Here is a 21807-nt window from a genome sequence, read left to right as displayed (position 1 = left end):
TAGCTGTGTAACATAATACAATACAATATACAGTATAATGTAATATAATATAATGTATGATGATACTGGTTTAACAAGTCAATTCATCTGTATGAGTTTGTATGTCTTTTATTGGTTTTAAGTATTAGCGGTTGATCTGAAGTCTAAAAATAAGCCAGCTTAATATAAAAGCTTTTTTGGTCAACTTTGGATAGCCAAGTTTACACTGCAAATGAAATGTTAAATGACAGATGGTAGAACTAAATAATGATGGAAAGAAAGCCTACCTGTTGACTAAAATGCTTACCTTGACATTCAATATGACAGGGCCCACCCGTTTCTACTCCACTCCTGTCGGATGGTGTGCAAGATTTGGCAAATATTTTCTTATTGTAATAATTTAGAGCTGATTAGTGTAACCATAATCAACCATAAAAACATACACTTGTTTGTACAAAAATATCTGGGGCTACACATATTTACAGAACAATTTCAACAGTACAGTTGCTACATTAAGAAGTCTAAAAATCACAGCAACTCCTAAGTGATTTCAGCGTGTTATTTTCAAATATGGGCAGTCTTATTTAAAAAGTTTCCAAAACATCAGCATTGTCCCTTTTGAAGTGGTTATTTTGTTGTATATTCTATTAAAATTTATACATGGATTGCCATTGTCTTCAATAAATTTGAATATTATTGTAAAATTTATTTATATTTACATTTTACTAAGTGAAAAACATTAAATACATTAAATGGATTTCATTCAAGCCAATGTTTTCAAGCCTTTATTTTTGTAAAGTTTGATGATGTTCCACTTACAACTAAGAACACAACCCTTAAAATTTAAATATTACCTCAGAGCAATAAAAAATAATTTGAATACAAAAATGTGCATATTTAGATGACGGTTGTATATTACGAGGTCAGTCAAAATTTCATTTAATGTACAAGTGAAGTCACCAAGTTTTCAATCCCAAACAAAATAAAGGTTAAAGATGAGTCAAAATGCTAATGTTGAATTGCATGATTCAAATATAATTCCTACATAGCAAAATCTAAATAATGTACTGTAAAATAAAATGACTGCCAGGTTTAGATGACTAATTGTGTCTTTATTTGACTACTAATGAGGCAGTAGACAACTATGTGAACATCAGGACAGACAGCGGGGTATGCAACAATCAGTCTTTGATGACATCAGGCAACTGTGCCGACTCTCATAATAATTGTCCTCATTTACAAGCACTATATTTTTTATCAAAAAGATATACAAACAGTTATCTGTTTGCTATTGGTATCCAACAGGTTTAGCATACCGTGCAAGCAGCAGCAGTTAAAATGATGAAAACTCGTTATATAACATTTTCAAGTTCTTATATAAAAATTGATGACTAAGGAGTACTTATTTTATTATTGAATAAAATTATATAATGACCAGTAATGTCCAGAGTGCTAAGTTTGAGATGTGATTTCAGCAGAAGTGGACTGCTATCTAAAAATTCTGTCCTCCCTATAACATCCTGCTGTCCTCCTATAAATGGACTGACTTGATGACTGACTCTGTGCACATTAGCAACCTTAATGAATCAAGTATTTCAGACTTAAAATGTTTCCTACAGGCTACTCACATTATATAATAATTATATTACTATGAAAGGAAACAAATAATATTTTTCACTTTGATTTCGTCCTTGTCTGTTCTGTTTTTTTAATGCACACAAACTTGCATATACTCAGACAAACAAGCAGCTTTCAAACTGGCCTGGGGTTACTGTGTAAAGAGATAGGACAGGATACATGTGGGGTGAGAAAGAGACTTTCACTGTTTGAAAGTCTCTTTCACTAAACAGAAAAATAAATAAATCACAGAACTCCTTTGACACAATGGTCATATTGATATACAATATACTGCTTTAAATATTGTAATTCAACTCTTATTAAAGAAAAGTCCAAACACATTTTTCTGTTCATTTTGGCACATTTTTATTGTATGTAGAAAGATGCAGCTTCTCCTGCTGTGAACAATACCATCCCTTGCTGATAGAAATAAATGACATATGGTTGTTGTCTCTGTGCGGCTGAACTTGAATGCTTCAAGCTAGGACTCCAGCGGGTCGGGTCATTTAGGAATGAAATAAGATACTCAATGAAGTGTTGTAATGGAAAGAAAATGTCAATTTTACGACTGAGTGTTTTTCTGCAGGAATGTATGATGATGCCGGAAAAAGTATGATGAGGAATTAACTGGGCTGTTTGTCCACAGGAGCCTGCTTGCTTTCATGACCATGTCAGCATGTATGTGAGTGTGCGGCTGACTGTGTACGGTTGTTTCCATCCATGCATGATGTGTGATAGTAAATAAGTGTGCTTTCCCCACATGAGTGGAGGATATGCTTGCTGCAACAACCACAAGGTCACCTATTCATACAGTCACACTGGGCAGATTTACACTAGCAATCAATATGCATACTTCCTGATGATGCTGCAGTGCCGTGGATGGTAGTGGTGTGCCAACCACAGCCAATGATCTTATCTCTTATTTCATGCTCCAGTCTAGTGAATCTCATGCAAGGTTAAATATGTAACATGTGTGCAGTATGACCCAGACTTCTAAAAAAAAAAAAACAGTTACAAAGTTTGAAGCATTTTATTTGTATGTACTAAGAAAATCTAAATATATTTAATGTGCAGTGCTGCTTTAGCTTTAAAACTTGAATGTACCACAGTTGTAATTAGAAAGTTTTTTTGTAACAATTAACTTTGTAAAAAATCTGATTTACATAAAATTTATCCTCATTACCTCTACGTCCCTACAGCGCCACCTCCTTGTGAGACTGGCAGGAACACCGGCGCCAAATGCACTATTTATGAATTATTGAAGAGAAAAAATGTCCTCAGAGGTTTTCCACGACCAGGATAGGAGAACTACTGAAGAGCAAGCCTTTTCATTTTCTATGTTGCCATAAATAGCAAGTCATTAAGAAAATGGCAGGTGACGGGCAGATTAGGAGAGGCACAGCAGAGGAGATGTGTAATGGAGACAGTTGAACCTTATGGTATTCGTCCCAGTCCCTCTCATCCATCTCATTGCCTTCATTCCTTCTCTTTGTTATTGTACAATAACAAATCAGTTTGTTTTTCATCCTTATGGGTCTTTCAAGTATAATTGCAACTTAGACACAAAGCGTCATGTGAGGCTTGGTTTCAGAGAACACATCTTGTGAAGGATATTTTTAAAAACACAAGTAAGAAGATACCACTTCCATGACAAGCACATGGGTACTTGCAAAAATAATGAGTTTTTTTGCATACTGCTGTAATTAGTTTGGTTTGTTTGTCTTTGCACACTGAACATTCAGTACATATTCAACCAAGGTTAAGGGTAATGTCCAATAAAATAAGTTAGAAAAATTATTTCTCTCACTCCTATATGTTTGTGTGTAGGGTGCACGTACGTAAACTGCACACCTACACTCAAATATATATATAGCAGAGGTCTATGCTTGTTTCCTTACTGTGTTAGAACAATGTAATTTTATATCTATGCCGCACTACATCAAATCATTTATTCTGCTCTGTGTTCATGCCTCATTAGGTGGCCATTGCATTCACATTTCACCTTCTGAGTTTACATCTCTACATTTAAATCCTAAAGAGAGTTGTAATTGAACATTTAATAGAGGCTATGTCTCTTAGCAGGTTTTTATGAAATGTAGCAGAAGATGTAATGTAGAAATCATGTGCTATTCGTTACTTCTTATATGGATAAACAGATTTGGTCAATCAGGCTAATTTCTCCTAAAGTATAATATGTTCATTTTTTCTGTAACTTTCTGATGTTTAGAATTTCTGCATTGTGAGATGTAGGGATGCAACTGGTAATTGGGCTAGAGGTCAAATTGATTAACTAGTGCACCAGAAACAATGGCCCATATGGGATACATAGTCATAGATGTAAGCAAAGTAATCTATTTTCTCTTTCCCATTCAAATATAGACACTAAGTGCCCAGAGGGTTTATTTGATTTTTTTTTTTTTGTTCTATGACTGAAAAGTTTACATAAATGAAGAAAGTTTTCTAACATTGTGGGCTTTTGGGAAAAAGACAGTTGAATACATTGAAGAAAACTTTAGATCTCATGTGCATTATCTCTTATTTACCCAGTTAGATGGTAGTCCTGATGGCAGATGACAATTAAAGGGAACGTTCCAGAACTGTGATTTTTGACTGTGTGCTGTGATACATTCCCAGCCTGGTGGGATTCCACTGTTGTGTTCTGCTCAATAATCCAAATCCTTTAAGTCCCACTCGGCCCACTTCAATCCTTTGATTGCTCCTTTTATTTTTATTGCGTTTAACTCCATTTTCATAATCTGATGCACTGCACAGCGTGTGCTAGGGAAGGAAAAGACAAGTGCCACACACTGTTCTCCTACGGTCATTCAGATTACAACCACTAGTCTTTAATCCGTAAAGATGGCTTTGTCTGTGCTTAATTTAAAATGAAAATTCTCAAAGAAATTTCTCTGTAGATGCTGTTAACTGAGTGAACTTCACTCTGTAGAACAGTAAGTAACTAATAATAAAATGCATTAGCTAGTTATTCCACTCTCCTGCATACCTGATATGAGTTAACTTAACTAGTTTATTTGTACTCACAGATAAGTCCTTTTATACTTTTCCAGCCATTTGTAGCCTCTGTTCCAACTATTATGAGACTTAAAAGAAACATCAAATCTGAAATGATAATAGTTTCATTAATGAAATTGTAAAGTTTCACAGTTCAAACATTAGTTATATTTTCTAGGATTTGTTATGAAACAAAATTTTGCTCTTGTGATTTGAAAATATTTTGTTCTTCATTTCATTCAACTTTAGATAATGCCCAACATTTCAGGAAGTCAAGTACTACTTAAAGTCAAACTTAGAAGTGGAATAAAAAAAAAAAATGAGACAACTAAATTAAGCCAGATTTGAAGGAATCTGAATATCATTTCCAAAACAAAGACGGAGCCAGTGCAGAGACTTTGAAGTTGCAGTGATGTGAATCCTTTTGCTGGTCTCTATAAGTGTTCAGACAACATAATTTTAGAGTAACTATAGCAGAGAAGATCAGGAAGCAGAACATTGCAGTAATATTCTTTGCAAATAATCAAACCAAAAGCTTCTGTAAGAAACAGTCAGACTTTGATGTCATTCGTCATCTTATCTATATTTCATTTGCAGCAGACAACACTTATTTGTTTTAAGAATATTTTAGCCACATGCTATCGGTTTTCATTAAAGATCCAGCTTTTAATTTTTTGTCCAGCATGACAGTAAATATTATATTGCAATAATGCAGCTATCCTTACAGTCCAAGTTTAGTGGTGTATCCTTTACCCTGCATTTAGTTATTCTTTATAAATCACAAGTGATCAAGTGAAATGTTGAGTTTCTTTATTTCTGCTGTTTCATGTGGAAAAAGATAAGAAAAAAATGGTGAAGGATTTATTCAAGTCCAAATGGACTGAATACTATAATTATATATTACTCCGAGAGAGTTTTGGCCCTGTCTGTCAACTGTATCCACACCTCCTCGTCAATCCCTCCTCCTGATCGCCTGATGCCAAGGGTAAGATATACATCTGTCTAATTTCTTGCTTGTCAGCCCACCATCTGGTACAGTATCAGCAATAAAGGCAGAAAAAATGGCATCCCACTTCAGCTTCTCTCTCTCACTCTCTCTCTTACTTTTTTTCTTTTCTCTTCCTCTCTCTCCTCCCTCCCTCCCTGTCTCTTGCTTTTCCCTCTCTCTCACACACACAGAGTGTAGAGCTGCTTACTAAAGTTACTGAGGTCAAATGTTGTGATGATGGTGAAGATAAAGTTGGTTTTTCTGGTCTATTTTGATGGATGTTATAAAAAATAAAGGAATCCCCCAATGACTGCAACTCAGCCATCAACACTTTTAAATAATAAATAGCTGTATATTTCTGATGTTTCTAAAAGTATTGGCAAGTTATTATTAACCTTTATACTAGTGTTTTATGTAAAGGCAAACATAATAAAGCACTGTCATAATTGAAAAAAAAATTACAATAATTTATCCTTATCCATAGTTTTTCATGCAAACATAATTTCTTCTTTTTATCCAATGTGGCCATTGTGACTACCTGCACCATGGTGATAAAAAGGGTCAAAGTTAAACCTACACAGGATAATAGCTTTTACATTAGAATAGCTTTACAATGTCTTCCACTTCATTATTTGGGGCTTCCACGTATGCATACTTAATGTTTGATTCATTGTAATGTTTGATTCATTCTACCCTCATCAGCATCATTTTGAGTCCTGGCAACCAACTACTGTATTTTCAAATATTAAGTTATGAACACAAGCATTACATTCAATAACAGACCAAACATCAGTCACGTTTCTACTTCAGTCTGTCTGTATGAGTTCATGTCTAAGGCAAAAAGCTTATCTATGAGTAGCACATAAGATATGTTTTGTCACATATTTTCATACCCTTATAAAGGAAAATGGGAGCTTGGCTTGTGATGTGTCGAGTTTAATCACCTTAATGCAGGATTTTGTGCATCACAAGGGGCTGACTATCCCAAAATTAATTTCTGATACATATGATGTTTCTTGATGTTTGTTATTGTTTTTACTTTCTTTGAAAAGTGACCTTAATTTTTTACGAAATATGATTCTTATTACAACACAAAGATATTATTCTGATTCAGAATTTATGAGTCAGTAATAAATGTATTTTTCTGGGTCTACTGTTAGCTCTCCCTGTCTATTTTCTCAAGTAGCCTATTTTTTTTTTTAATTAATTTTCAGAATTTTGTCAGTCTAAAAATTTGATACTATTCATGCACAAATCACCAATGCTACATATTGGCAGTTTTTTTGCAGTTTTATTGGTTGTTTTCCTGCCATGTTTTTTGCGTTTCTGGCCACAGTGACCTCATCATATCAATTGACAAATTGCTTTAAGAGTTTTGCCATCTGAATTAAGAATGTTATGTGTAAATCAGCTGTTACTTAAATTCGCAATTAAGACTTCTTTTTAGAAATGAGTCGGTGAAGGCATTAAGAGTGGTTTAAAAAATCCCTTTGGTTGTAGAAGCTTTAAACTATATGGTAAAACTGCACAATCAAAGCTCTTTTGTGTGCAGGCCATGGGGTACAAATTTACTTGTATGAATGTAGTGTAATTAGCATGTATGAAAGGCTCTCTAAAAGAAAAAAGCATCTAATAACTGTTATGTTATTCGCTGACGGCAGTAATAAAGAGCTGACATTGTTAATGGCTGGGTAGTCTTGTGATCGTTTCTTTTTTTTGACTTGAAATGCATTGCTGCAACATAGAGGGAAGTGAGAAAAATGCTACATAACCTGATGACAGCATGTCTGCTGAAGATGAAAGCGTTTCTACTCATTGGGTGTAATATATAGGCAGACACTTACACCTACATTTCCTTGTAATGTGGCTTTCATTAAACTCCTAATTCTCTTGCAGGTGACAGAGACACGGACAGGGCCGCTGGGATGCAGCAGCTATGACAATTTGGACTCAGTTAGCTCGATCCTCCTGCAGAGCCCTGAGAGCAAGCTTCATCTGCAAGGTAAACAAATCAAATACAGCCCCATGCTTTCCAAGGATGTTGGACATAAGAGGGCAGGAGCCTGTTAAAATTAAAGGAGATCTATAGTTACACATGACGTAGGAAAATGGTTTGTGGTTGTTGAAGAATTGAATGCCAATGCACTTTTTAATTGGCACTGGGTTTGGAATAGATTTGCTCCCGAATCCCCTCTGGGGGATTGCAGTACAATTTTCTGGTTATAGATGTCTGTTCGTGTTCTAATGTGATTGTGTTCCTAAGTCTTCCTTAAAGCGCTGATCAAAGACAGGCCTAAGTACAAAACAGTTTGTTCGGTTTCAGAACTGAAATTCCATATATAGGTGTGGTGTATGCAATCAGTGTAAAACATTGCCTGTCCCATTAATTCTGAACCACATTCTGATTTGTAGGAGTTTATCCAATGAGCGTATTATGTAAGTCACTGTCAAAGATGGTCTACGTTGGAAAATAAAGAATTTGCATTCGGCTCACCGACTGTAGCAGAATTTAAGCAGTGACTTTTACTCATTAGTATGTTCTTCTCAAAAAATTTTAAAGGGGCAGTATAATGTAATTTTGCATAGTGCCATATTTTAGAATAATCAAGTGATGATGATGATGATGATGATGTAAAGTTCAAAAAGCTGATTTTACGTCACACTGTCCCTTTTAACACTGACACAATCAGAATAGAAATCACAAGAAAAACAATCACATGCAGTGACAGGCACTTAGAGGGAAAGGAATGACAGATTTTAACAGCAATGATTGATCTATTTGTGTAGTTAAGTTTACATACATATTAACACCAGTTCTAGAATCACAGAGACTTCTCTTTAATCCACACGCCTCCTAGTTTTACTCCAATGCGGTTTGTCAAAAAGCACTTTTAGGTCCTTGAGTGCCACTTATTCTAAGCACTCAATATGTTTTTTTTTTTCAGAAAAATGGAAAAAAAGAGAAAAAGCTTTATTGTCAAGCGTCAAATCTATTAGCATTATACGTTAAAGAATTTTTGGCACCCAGCTGACAGATGACAGAGTAAGGAAAGCTTTTTTTTTTTTTTTTAACTCTCTGTGATAATACCCGTAACAGAAAGGAAAAGCTTTGAGTTGGTTTCCAGCTAAGGATTTTCTACTTGAGCCAAAATCTGCTTGTTACCGAGGTGCATGGATGAACGATAAGAGATTTCCTTAAAATGCGTTTTTAAGAGCAATTATTCCTGTCATTAATTACAAAGACAGCTGATGGTGTAACTTGCTGAACGATAATAGTGCTCTTCAAAGTAATACACTTCACACCACCGATGAAGAGGTATATAAACACTGAAGAGCTTTTAAGGTTTTTGCTGCCAAATAGATTTCTAATTACTTCTAGTCATTAAAATCACCTTACAGTTCTCACTTTGGCATTAAGGTAGATATAAGTGCTGGTCTTCATTTTATCTCTTTGTGAGGCATATCCTCTGATTAAACTGCTACGTCTACGTTATGATTTGAAGCTATGCATTTAGCACTGGTTATTGTTGTGGCTGGAATTGTTACTTTTAGTTGTTTTTTTTCCACTATTGGTTCTATAATTAAATACATGAATAAAGTGAATTAATTGGAGCAGCTTAGAAGCACAGTTGCAGTTTCCAATGTAACTGGTATACTAAGACAGACTTTTTTGATAATGTATACATTTTGTTTTTAGGAGCAATATTTTTGTCTGATGGGTTAAGCTACATTCAGTGACATACAATCACAGCACTACAAATAATCAAAGACTGATAAATGTTTAGATATTTGTTACTGTTTTATCAATATTACAACAAATACCACAAAATATTGTAATAAAATTTTATTTCCATTTCTAATTCTAGTTTGCCCCTTTATGTAACATCATGAATTCAAAACTAGATTGTGGAAAAAAAGTGACCTCAACTGTGTCAGACATGAACACGCTTTGTGGTGATAAATATAATGAATTTTGACATTCCTATCAAAAGTTCTACAATTCACAAGGATAACTAATGAGATAACATGTGCATGTTCTCTACAAATAAAAAGAGAGTTAGGATTTAATGTAAGCAAAATGTTTTAGATGGATTGTTTCAGGAAGAAATAATAGCTTTGCTAGTTCACAAATATTTTTAAACATCTAGAGTATTTGTTTTGCACTTTTAGATTTTTAAGTGAATGTCAGGATGTGTGTTCTTTTGTTGAGCTATATTTTAAAAACAACTAAGATAATAGGTCACTTTAGCTTCTCCTATCACCTGAATCAATACAACATTTATTCAGTAGACCAAACAAGTGCCTTCTTTTATATCCCACAAAGCATTCTTGAAAACATTGGGTCCGATGTTACAATTACAGAGACTATTTTCACTGCCTCCACTTAAACTGATGAATAGCTGAGAAGAAATTGGCTCAAGATAAAAAAAATAAATTGTTCCATTCAAGAGATACACTGACAGGCTGGTGTTTGAATGTTTTGCACTGAACAAAGTAAACTTTAAAAAAATTAGCAAATAAGATAATACTTAAAAATTTGGAACTTCCTCTGGACTTCACAGTTCTCCCATCTTGACTACATTTCATTCATACAAAAACACTAACAGGTTTATTGTGGCCCCTGACTGGTCTTTATAGCCAATGCCAAGAAATAACAGCTTTGACAGCATTGTCCTCTTTGACTACAGAGCATAAATGGACTTTATAGACTTTCCCTTGAGAGAGACCGAAATGGCTGGACCCTGTGCTACTCTAATAAGCTCTAGCAGCTCTCAGCACTTCTAATGAACACCCGCCATGTGTCTCATTTACAAATGCCTATTGACCTTTTACCAGACAATTAGCTAAAATGCTAACTTTTGGCATTTAAACTGCAGGGAGAAGTCGCATCTGGCCAGTGTGGATGATCACAGATCACCAGCAGCAGTTTCTAATGTGAAATTGTGTTTTTATATGGATGACTAAATGTGTCATACTTGGTAAATATGACACATTTGGCAAATATGTAGTAGTAGTAGTATTAAAAAAAAAAACCAACAGTAATCATAAGAAGATGAAAACATGGAGAACGATTAAGAAGCATTCAATGAATATACCTGAATTTATAGGACCAAAATTCTGATGTTCTATTTTTTGATATTTAATATTTGCACTTATTATAAAAATAGTTCACTTCATATAGTGAAAATTTATTTGTGACCTACCAAATACATGCATTTGTTTCAACCTGTGGTTTGGCATATTAAATCAAATCGGTCATGCATGAACATGAACTCTTAAAACTAACAGCTTCTAATACTGCTATTTCAATATTGAATACCTGCCTTTTAATTTCTATAGAGACTCTGTCTGCACCTTTGAGGATTTACGTATTTTCTGATTATACAAAAAAATTATTTAACTAGTATTTAGGGCCACTCATGGCTTATGTATAGAATTGATCATACCCAAATGATGTGGGACAAATTTAAAATTCAGACAGCGGTCTTCAGCTACTTTTTATTCCAATAAAATATATATTTTAACTAATCTACTTGAAACATGTTACCTTTTTAAATTTCTGAAACAAGAAACACAATCAAGCTGTAAAATTGCTACCTTGTTCTCTGACCTTTATACTCTCATCTATCCACATTCATTCTTTAACAGATTTGTGTGGAGTTATGATAGTTATTGTAATTTTAAAAAGCGGTTTTGCACTGGAGAACAAAATGTTCAAGTTTGTCCCACCCCACCCTAAAATGTTCACCAGAAAGCATCACAGTATGAGTTTTGTTATGAGTGTTGCTGACATATGCAGTAAAAGGCTACTGAAATTTGGAGGTTAGAATAAATAATGAAATTAAATTATTTTATTATTCATAACCAATCTCCTTGTTTTATTCATAACCATTCTGGTCTTTAAAAATATGCTTGTTTGACCTCATTGTTCAGGTAAACAGTAAGAAAAAAAAATGTAATAGTCTCCTTTTGCAGTCAACTTTATGAAACAGCTATTGAAGAATAATATTTAGTTTATGCAGTTTTCTTTTTCTGCTTGAGGAATCCTCGAGGCACGGTTAGTCACTAATAAGTTCCATTGTGACTGATCATTATATTTCTTTCCTTTCTTCTCTATTCTCTTGTTTTTGTTTTATTTGCTTCTCTTCTCCTACCATTTAGGTCTATGACAACCAGAGTGAAACCTTGCTACCCTGTTTGAGGAGAGTTTCTGATTCTTTTCACCCTGATGTAGGCTTTTGCCTCCAGCACTTTGCCAAGAAATGAGACTATGAGATTCATAGACGCTTTTCAGACCAAGTTTGACAAAGTTTCCTGACTGATTTAAGATTTTTAAGCCTTCTACCCAGCAGTCGAGCTCCTCCGTTAACACTGGTGAGAGACTGCAAAACAGAAAGTGAGAATAGGCTGCGTTCCAACCAGTCAGTTCCTTGATGTATAGACCCACACTTCAACTTAAAGTTGACAGACACAAAAGTATTTTGACCATTTTGGTGTGCTGAATCAGATACTAATGCATTTCTTCTTGTCGATGCTTAGAGCCACACTTTTAATCATAATCACATGAAGTTTCCATGGTGACACTTCTCAGACTATTTTATCTGCTTAAAGCTTTTGCAACTACATTCTCTGGTTACTTTAATTTACAGAAATCAATTGTGTGTTGTTTATTTATTTATTTATTTATTTATTTTTTGTTTTATACTGATGCTCATTCTTTATGGACTGCAAAAATTGAAAACTTGAAATATAATAAATCTAGTCTTTTTAATTGCTCAGTTATGAGATCTTATTGGTATGTTAAAATCACATGAGTTACAACAAGGATGCACTAATAGAAAATGTCCCTAGATTTGTTCCAGTAGTTAAATATTTAATCATGGTGTTTCTCTTAGCTAGTTTGATTTATTATTATTGTCATTATAATTTTTTTATTATTATTATCATTTTTGCTGCAGTTTGTTCACCGCCATACCCACATAAGACTCTAGAGCTATAGTGTGAAGTATTTACTAATGCTCACTATGATCAAGCTTTTCTGTCCTCACTGTGATGGAATTTGGTGTGGAAATACCACAGACAGGACTTTGAATTAAAAGGCAAGAAATAAGCAACTTTCTAAATGTAGTTTTCTTTAGATATTTGACTATCCTCTCTCCCACATACACAAGTTTTATGAAAGAAGAATGTGTTTCCTTTGTTCTCACCCCTGTGGTTTCGTTTTTGAGTTGGTGGTACTGTGAGACGCAGATAACACAGTGAATCTGATGCTGCCTAGATATTCTCTTTGCTTTTACATAGATAGATGTAGATGATAAATGTATTCTTTGTTCCGTCCATAGGGGAAATTTGTCTTGGAAATTGTGCCCTAACCAATGTTACCACCATAATTAAATACACTACAACAGTAAAAATACATGCTGAACTCTGATACCACAATAAAAGCAAAAATGCACATACTGCTCAATAAAATCATATATTCCACATTACCGCACTAGATTTAGTTTAGAATGTTGTAGTGGCTTCTGACATCAAGTGAACAACCTAACAACCTAAAATCAGATATTGTTCCTTTGTATCATGGCTTTGGTATGTCAAATGTTTGGCAAATATTCCTTGTGCTATTTACCCTCACCCATCCCCCTACACCCATTTTTTTGTCCTTGACAGCATCACAAACACTGCTGTAAGATTTAGCAGTATTTAATCTATTAATTGTGGAGAATTTATTCATGCTAAGTTCTTGATGTATGAGGTTGAAGAAGAGTCATCGAGTTGAATTTATGAATCCCATTTATTAATTCCAAAATACAGCTGGTCCATTCCTCATGCTACCTTTAGGAGTTAGCAGGACAACATGGCACCCAAGAACAGCTCCTTTGTTAGCCTCTATCTAAGCTATGCTCTAAAGAGGGCGTTCCCTAGTGTGTCATATCCCTTAACCTTAACTTTGAGGGTGTTTCCTAACATGTCATTTAATTTAGCTTTAGCTTTGTAACTAGCTAAAAGAGATAGAAGGTGTTGAGAATAAATAGTTATGCGTTTTCCTTCTGTCTCTGTTAGCTAGTTGCTAAGGCTAAAAGAAATGACATGTTAGGAAACACCCTCAAAGATTACAGGATACGAGGAGCTAGGTAACGCCCTCTTTGGGGCGTAACTTAGATGGAGGCTAACAAAGGTGATCTGTTCTTGGGCTCCATTTTGGTCTGTTAGCTCTTAAAGGTAGCAGGTCATAATGGACCAGCTGTATTTTGGTATTAATAAATGGAATTCATGAATTCAACTCACTGACTCTTCTTTGACCTCATGCATCAAGAACTCAGCATGGAGAATGGCTAATTCTCCACAAAGGGAAAACACAGCATTATTTATTCTCAACATAATGCATCAAAGTTTGGAAAATATCCACAGTCCCCATACTTTTGTCATATTTCTTAGTCTTATAACCACAAGCTTCCATTTGTTTCATTAGTTTGTTGTTGTTGTTTGTTTTTTGTGAAGGATCAACACAAAGTGGCATATAGTGAAATGGAAAAAATATGATATAGGATTTTCCAAAAAAATCTAGCATGCATAGCATTCAACTCTCTTTTTTTCTCTCCTCCCTCAATATAATACAGTGCAGCTTATTGCCTCCAGACAACACATAATTAGTAAGAATCTATGTAATTTAATCTAGGTACAAAAGCAGATGTTAGTAAACACTGAGGAAGAGAACCGACAGGTCAATTTATAAGGTATTAGATTGTTTTAAAGATTTGAAGAAGTTTGTGGTTTTGAACATCTCACAAAGTACTGTGCAATCCATCACCTCGAAAAGGAAACTGTACACCAGAATGGCAAACACTCCAAGACCTAACCGTCCACCTAAGCTGATCTGCTGGGGAGGGGAAGCATTAATCAGAGAGGCTAGCTGAGCAGTGAAGATGCTTGTGGAAAATCTGGAGGAACTGCAAAGTTCAACAGCTCAGGCAGGAGAATCTTTTTTTTTTTTTTTTCGTGGAGTCATGTACTCCACAAATCTTTCCTTTATGAAAGAGTGGAAAGAAGGAAGCCATTACTGAAAGAAAGCCATAAAAAAGTCCCAATTTAAAGGTTACCACAAACCATATGGGAGACACAGAATACATGTGTAAGAAAATGCTTTGGTCAAATGGGGGCAAAATGTTGTGCAGAGGAAACCCAGCACTGCAAATTACCAGGAACAAACAGCCCCCATGGTGATACATGATGATGGCCGTAAAATGTCTTGGAGATGATTTTCTTTCGCAAGAACGGAGAAGTTCACAGTTTATAAGACTGATTGAAATAAATACAGGGCAATAAGAAGAAACCTATAAGAGTCTAAGACTTGTAATCAGGGTTTATCTCTTGTCAGAACACTGACCCCAAACATATGCTGAGCTAAATTGAAAAGTTTTTGATAAAAGCTTATTCATGTATTGAAATAACTCAAACTCCAGACCAAAATCCAACAGAGAAACTGTGGTTAGGCTTGAAGTTTGAAGTTTGCTGTTCAGTAACACACTATCCAATCTGACTTGAGCTTAATGTAGCATTTTCTTTCTATTTCACAATTATGTACCAATTTCTCTTGATGCATTACATCATGAAAAATTACATACAATTACATGCAATTAAAATAACACTGACAAAACGTTACTGTTGCAATATGACAAAATTCAGAACAGTTCAAGGGGTGTGATTACTTTTGTAAGTTCCTGTAAATCCTACTAAGGCATATTTTCACAGTGTGGATGTATGTAATGCCATTTTGGAGTACATGTCATACTGTTTAAAATTACACTGTTCTTTGATTATTTTGCAAGTCTAAACTTCCCTCACATATATAACTTAAATGGATAGTAACTAATTTCCCTGAATTAGTCATGTAGATGATTGTATTCGGTTTTTTTTTGTTTTTTTTCTGTTGTTCTTTTTTAACATTTTCTAACTTGTTTATTCTGCTTCATTTGATCCAAATGAAAGATCTGCACAATTTAGCTTTACAGCTGTTGGGAATTAGATAAACTTTTACTCCCCCGTATTAATTTGTTCTTTGTTTGTCCTTTCTTCAGGCTAAAGCTTAGAAACCTGATGATATTGCATTTGGCTGGATTCTCACTTTCAGTCTCCACTGAGACCTACAAGTAAAAATAGCTTATTGAGGACTGGGAATGAGTTGAGAGAGGGTATTAGCACACGGTTAAATGGTCGGGATTTTTGTGGGTTTGTAAAACTCTTTATAAAAGCCTATTTTTTAGGGATTAAAAACAAAAGGAGTTTCATTTTTATTTTTTCTTGATACCTGAGGTGTAATTTTGTGGCATCTGTAGGGAAATACGTTTTAGCTGTTACTTGAGGTATTTTATATCAGAATATTAAAACATATTTCTTTACACTTTTTTTCAGAAGTAACAGACAAACTGTGTATTGGAGGTGATGATTTGCAAATTGGTTACATATATTAGCTCCACCACGGAAAGATAAAAGGCCCCAGAACCTCCACAAGTCATTACCCTGTGAGGACCCTATCACCCCTAGTGTGGCTGTCATAAATTAGCACCAAAACAAAAGCAAACTAATTTGCCTCTTTCAATCTCCAACGCCTGCTTTTCTCTTTTCTCTTTTTCCAGTCTCCTCAAGAGCCTATCTTGGAAGAGCCATGAGCCTATCTTGGAAGATTTATGAATATGTTAGAATAGCCTGAGCCAACAGTTTTCAAAGTGGGAAAGTGAAAATAAATTAACTGGCCCTGGCGAGTCATGCAGAGAGTGATGAATTAGATACTCATTGCTATGTTCCTCAATGCATGTCCCTTTTTTCAGAGTGAAAAATGCTGTAAACAGTTTGGGAAAGTAAAACAAACAGACAAATCAATTGGGTGTTTCTGTGATGGACTTGTTGAGGATTTGATGTGCAGACGGGAGTATCAGTAAACAAAAAGCTTTTGGTTAGCAGAGAATTATTTACTGACGACAAAATATTTGATGCAAAACATGAAGAGCAAATATTGGATGAGGGAAAAAAAATAAACCCAGGCATTTTATCAACGTCCATGTTCTTTCCTAAAGTGTTCTCTTAGAAAGAAAAACTTATTTGAAAGCTTATCAAACAACTAAGCTAAAATGAATTTAGTTTGTTTTGTAAATTTTGACACTTTGAAATGACAAACATTCTGTTTATAGAAACAAGTTCACCTTTAGGCTACATATTTTGTACCTATCCAGGATTTTCAAGATGCACAGCCTCAGCAACATTGTCTTACATTTATAAATGAGCTTATCATTAATATATTTTTTTGACTGTCCTGTAAATATACTCACTTCACATAGGGTTTATTTAGTTAGTTAGCTGTCCTTCACACATGATCTTGCAAAGAAATACATTTTAAGAATTTGCTAGTTTTTATATATTTTGAAAAAAAAAAGATTGTCTATATGATCAGTTTGAAATAAAGTGACCTTGATTGGTGACATGATCACATATCACACGTTTTTCCCTCCTCTGTTTGCTGCATCTTGTGATTTCTTCAAATTTCCTTTATTTTCCTGTATTTAAAGTAATTTCTTTATTTCCAATTTTTAAATGAGAAATTTAATAATTCTTATTTTTAGTGTTGAGTGGCTTTCATTAGCACTTTGAATATCCTGGAGGAATTAAAACTTGTATTTTAAAGGGGTTTCACATTCAGGTTACAATACAGTTTAAACTGCAGTTGCATCTATTTAAGTTAATGTGCAAGACTTTGTTTAGAATTAAGTTCTGTCCATTTTGATCAAAGCGTGAAGATAAACACTAATACTGCTTTTACGAATATGTGATATCTTCTCTGTGATAACTCTGGGCTTTTGATCTGAGATGTGCATAAAGCACACAGTGACACTTTGAGGACAGTTGTGTCTGTTCTAGCTCAAATGGAAATGTCAGAGCCTGTCATATGTCTCTCCTCCCCCCCTCGCTGGGCTTCTTGTAAAACATGTGATTTCTGCAATAGCTCACGAAGGCTGTGGATCTACGTGTGTGCATGTGGGTGCATGGTTTCAGTCTGTGTGCCTATTGTGAGACAAGTACAATAATCTTGCCAGTCGAGGTCTACCGCTACTGCTGTGAGGGGACACATGGCAACACATGACGGAACAGCTTGAACACTGAATGAGCAGCCAAAGGCAATCACATTTCCCACTATACACCAAAGCATTGTTTTTCAATACAGCTAATACTGAGTGAAGCTGCAATTTGTGAATTTAACATTACTTCTTGAAACCTGCATTATTGTTTAGAAGTGCAAAAACGTGATTTGCCACATAGCGGGGCACCACATTTTGTAAAGAGGAATAAAAGTAATCATTCACTTATTTTACTCTAACTCAACATGTATATCTTTGTTTTCAGGGTGCAAAATATCAGGTAATGATTCAGCGCCATGGAGGTCTCATTTACCTCTCTACTTCTCCTGCCCTTCACAATCACATTTGTTCCAACATGCAATTTCAGCATTTTGTTTTTATACGGCAAACACAGCAAACCGAATGCCAAGATTATTTCCTAGGTAATTTATGCTCTTACTGTGATTGCTACACCTGCAAGATAAAAATATATAAGCTCAGTTTCATCAAGACAAAAGCTGAAGTATGGTGCAAAAGTTTTAAACCATGCCTAATTTGTTTTAGTTTGCTTCCAAACTGGCAGGCATCTATATCATCTTTTTAAGTGTTCTCCAGTCTAAAGCAGATTTATCTTTTGGCGCCTTTTCAGTTTATTGTTGTCTTGTCTTCGTATCTGACAATGACACTGTACTGTATGTTGCTGTATGTGCTTAAACATGAGCAAAAGAAGAATGTGTATCCTACAGTAGGTGAATATTATCTATATCAGTGTTTTTATCTGCAATAATCTTGGTATTTCACATTACTGATGTTTTTCGCACAATTTGTGCCTATTGTCAACAGACACTTAAATTTAAATTAAAAAAAAAACACATCTGAAACACTTTTCAGACTTACGGAATTAATGACTGGAATAAAAGCGTAAACTGTCTGAGAAAGCACAATTTAGTCTATCTCAAGATTTTCATTTGTTGAATTTTGATGGAATTGATGCCGATGTTGTTGCCACCTATTGACAGGACAAAGCCATTGCTGTGCTTTTGACTGGAATCAAAGAGAACATATAGCTTGAGACTTTTTATTTTAATTTTCTTTATTTTTTTTTTTTTTCAGAAATACGTTTTTTGGCAATTAAGTTTTAATTCATGCAAAGTAAATTGCTTTGTCTTATTTTTTTATTTATTTGACTAAGAGAATTAGAAAAATTGTGCCTTTGTGATAGACTAACTGTCTAAATGTGCTATTATAAAATTGTTTCTGTTCTTAAGCTTTTTGATTATTTCTTAAGGTACAACTCCAGCACAGCAATACATTAAACATGCAATATTTAGATGAAACGAAGTCAATAAAAGGAAATTATTGTTGGTCTGAAAAATACCCTCAGACATTTGTCTCAATCAATGGAAGGTTTGCAGTTTTCTAACTTTTCGAACTGGATGTTTTTTTTTTTTTTCCATTTTATTGATCTAGAAAATAAACTTAGTCTATTTTCAGCAACAAAAAGACAACTGTCTTCGCAAACCCTCACTGTATTCAGCAAAGTTAAATCAGTGGCTGTGCTGTATCACATTTTATTTTTAAGATTGTAGAAATGTGTCATAAAATTGTCATCAAAAGTAATAGTAATAATAATGATCACAAAACGCTTCCATCTACATCAACTATCTTTTCTGGGTGGCCGATTTGTACCATTTTTAAGCTGCAGTCAAGGGCAACACAAAATTACTCCTATGGCTCTGAATGGTAGACTGCACTTAGAACATCTCTAGTTTAGATCAAGCACATATTTATGTTTGCTGTTATTACTGCAACAAAATGTAAAATCAGAGAGACTGATTAAAAAAAGCAAACTACAAGCCATGCATTTCAGTTTATTTTCTGCATATATATAAAAATAAGATCTACATAAATTATGAATGTTCCTTTCACTTTGTATTAATGTGTTACTTTATTTTTATCACATAAATCACAACTGATTGCAACAAACAAAATGTGAAAACAAGGGTATGAATACTTTTGCAAGATGCTGTGTGCATCTATTTCTGCTGCCCTGCTCCCTCAAATACATACAAGATATACAAGGATTCTATAAAAATTCTAAAACTAAACAGGACATTTTACAAAAAGAAATAAAAAACATTATTCCAACAATAAAACTTCCTGTTCCACAGGGATTTTCAAATAAAACTAATACTAAATTGTGAGTCAACAGTCCTGTTTGACAACACACGCTTCTGCTTACTCGAGTGCTTAGAGCACTTATGATAATCTACGATAATCTACTCTGCACTGACACACCACACATTATCTGTTTGAATGCTAAGTACAGCTCATTCTGAACTTTAAAAAATGCAAACGTATTCTGAGAGCTCAGAACAGCTCCAGTGGAACATGTTATCCTTTGTCTGGCCCAATACACACACCTCACACTCTATACAGAAAAAAAAGAAAAGTGGATAAATAGCTTTTTCAGCTGCACTTCTACCTCATACGTAAAGACAAGGAGTCTGTATGTGAAAACTGGCAAACACAGCAACATTTTAAATTATGTTCCCCTTTCACATCAAGGATGTATTATCAACAAGAAAGCCTGTGCAACCGTGAACTTAGGAGTCTCTTTTGTCCAAAGCTTTTTGGAATGGTATTATAGCTGCAACAATAACCTCCTGTGGTAATTTAATGCCCCCATTGAGGTAACGCACTTTATTGCACCAGTGGATTAAGTAATGATTATTTTGTGAAATTGCAGCTACACAATGGTCAATTAATCTTTAATGAAACTGTAACTTATGAGGCGGAGCATGGCATTCCAGTAAGTAGGCAAATGCTTGCCAAAGCAGTTACAAGCCTCAGTTGTGGCCTACACTCCCTATCTGTCACTATGTTAAAAAAAGAAGAAAAAGCACACATGAAAGAGACATAATGAAAAGGCGAAGTCACCATTCGTTTTTAGCATTCATAGAACGTTTGTGGGCCTATATCCATCAAAATATGAGAAGCAAAATCTATCAGCTTATATGCAATATGATTATGTGCCGTTTTGCAGCGCTATTTATTTAGAGCAAGCTAGGCATCTGTATTGAAGAGAATTATTTGCACTGACAGAGCATGAAGTTGGAGGTTATCAAATAGCAGCAAAGCTGCTGCAATATGTACCTTTCATTTCATCATCTCCTCTTAAATGACGGTAAGTGTAACACCTATACTCCAGTATCTAGTGTTTCCCCCAACACATGCCTGACTCATAATCCAATAAACTAGCTTTATGGTTCAATCATTTTCAATTGTGTCACGTGTTATTGCGCTAACCTAGAAAAGCTTGCTAAGTCACAAGATAAATGTTTTTATATCTGATTGGTTTCTCTCTTTATTTGTAGCCTGTGGGCTCCCATACTTTTGCTCATTTTGACAATGCTCTAACAAATGTTGATAGATTTACTTTTATTACGTGACATCATTTCTGCATAGTAGCAGACAGAGCAACACAGGGCATGAATTTTCTGATATCTGAATGCACACTCAGCAGGAGAAAATGAAGGGGAGAGCAGAAGAGGTGAAGAAACAGGAATGAAGAGAGTGATTGATGGAGTGAATGGAAGCCAAAGGATGATGGGGGGAGTCAGGGGGCACATGGATGTGTGTGGTAGGAGTAACAGTGACTATAATGAAGTAAGACAGTAGAAGATGTGTACAAAGACAGAGTGAGAGGCAAAGAGAGACGCAAAGGAAGAGAATGGACAGAAACACAGAGAGCAAAGGAGAGTGAAATACAAGAGATTGCAAGACCAATAGAGTTGAGCTGAATGTCAGACTCTCAAATGGTTTCTTCTTCAATTCTTCAGCACTAATGCACCAATATAAAAAAGACAGTATATGTGTGCATTGGTAGAGCTGGGGTATGCAGTGTAGTTATACAGATAAGGAAATGGGGGAGGGTCTCGTGGTGGGAGTGATCGTGGCGTTGGGGGAGCACTGAGGCAATCGGTGTTATTGTGCAGGCGGCCGCTGGCACCAGCACTGTCAGGGAGCAGCGTTGATCCGTGAACTTGCCATCTGGATTTTCCCACAAATCACATTAAAGTTTCAAGCCCAGGAATACAT

The 21807-nt window shown here is 35.0% G+C and overlaps 1 protein-coding gene across 1 annotated transcript in view; it reads left to right on the top strand.

Moving 5' to 3' along the window:
* The window catches only part of brinp1 (bone morphogenetic protein/retinoic acid inducible neural-specific 1), a 117049-nt gene that overhangs the window by 80175 nt on the left and 15067 nt on the right, over positions 1-21807 (top strand). Inside the window, exon 5 of the mRNA XM_032570103.1 lies at positions 7493-7598. Coding sequence (XP_032425994.1) covers positions 7493-7598 — 106 coding nt within the window. The remainder of the gene's footprint in view (positions 1-7492; positions 7599-21807) is intronic.

This window comes from Xiphophorus hellerii, chromosome 8 (assembly GCF_003331165.1).
Source record: "Xiphophorus hellerii strain 12219 chromosome 8, Xiphophorus_hellerii-4.1, whole genome shotgun sequence".
NCBI classification, from domain to species: domain Eukaryota; kingdom Metazoa; phylum Chordata; class Actinopteri; order Cyprinodontiformes; family Poeciliidae; genus Xiphophorus; species Xiphophorus hellerii.
The sequence above is the reverse complement of the archived record's forward strand: the minus strand, read 5'-3'. Positions and strand labels throughout refer to the sequence as shown.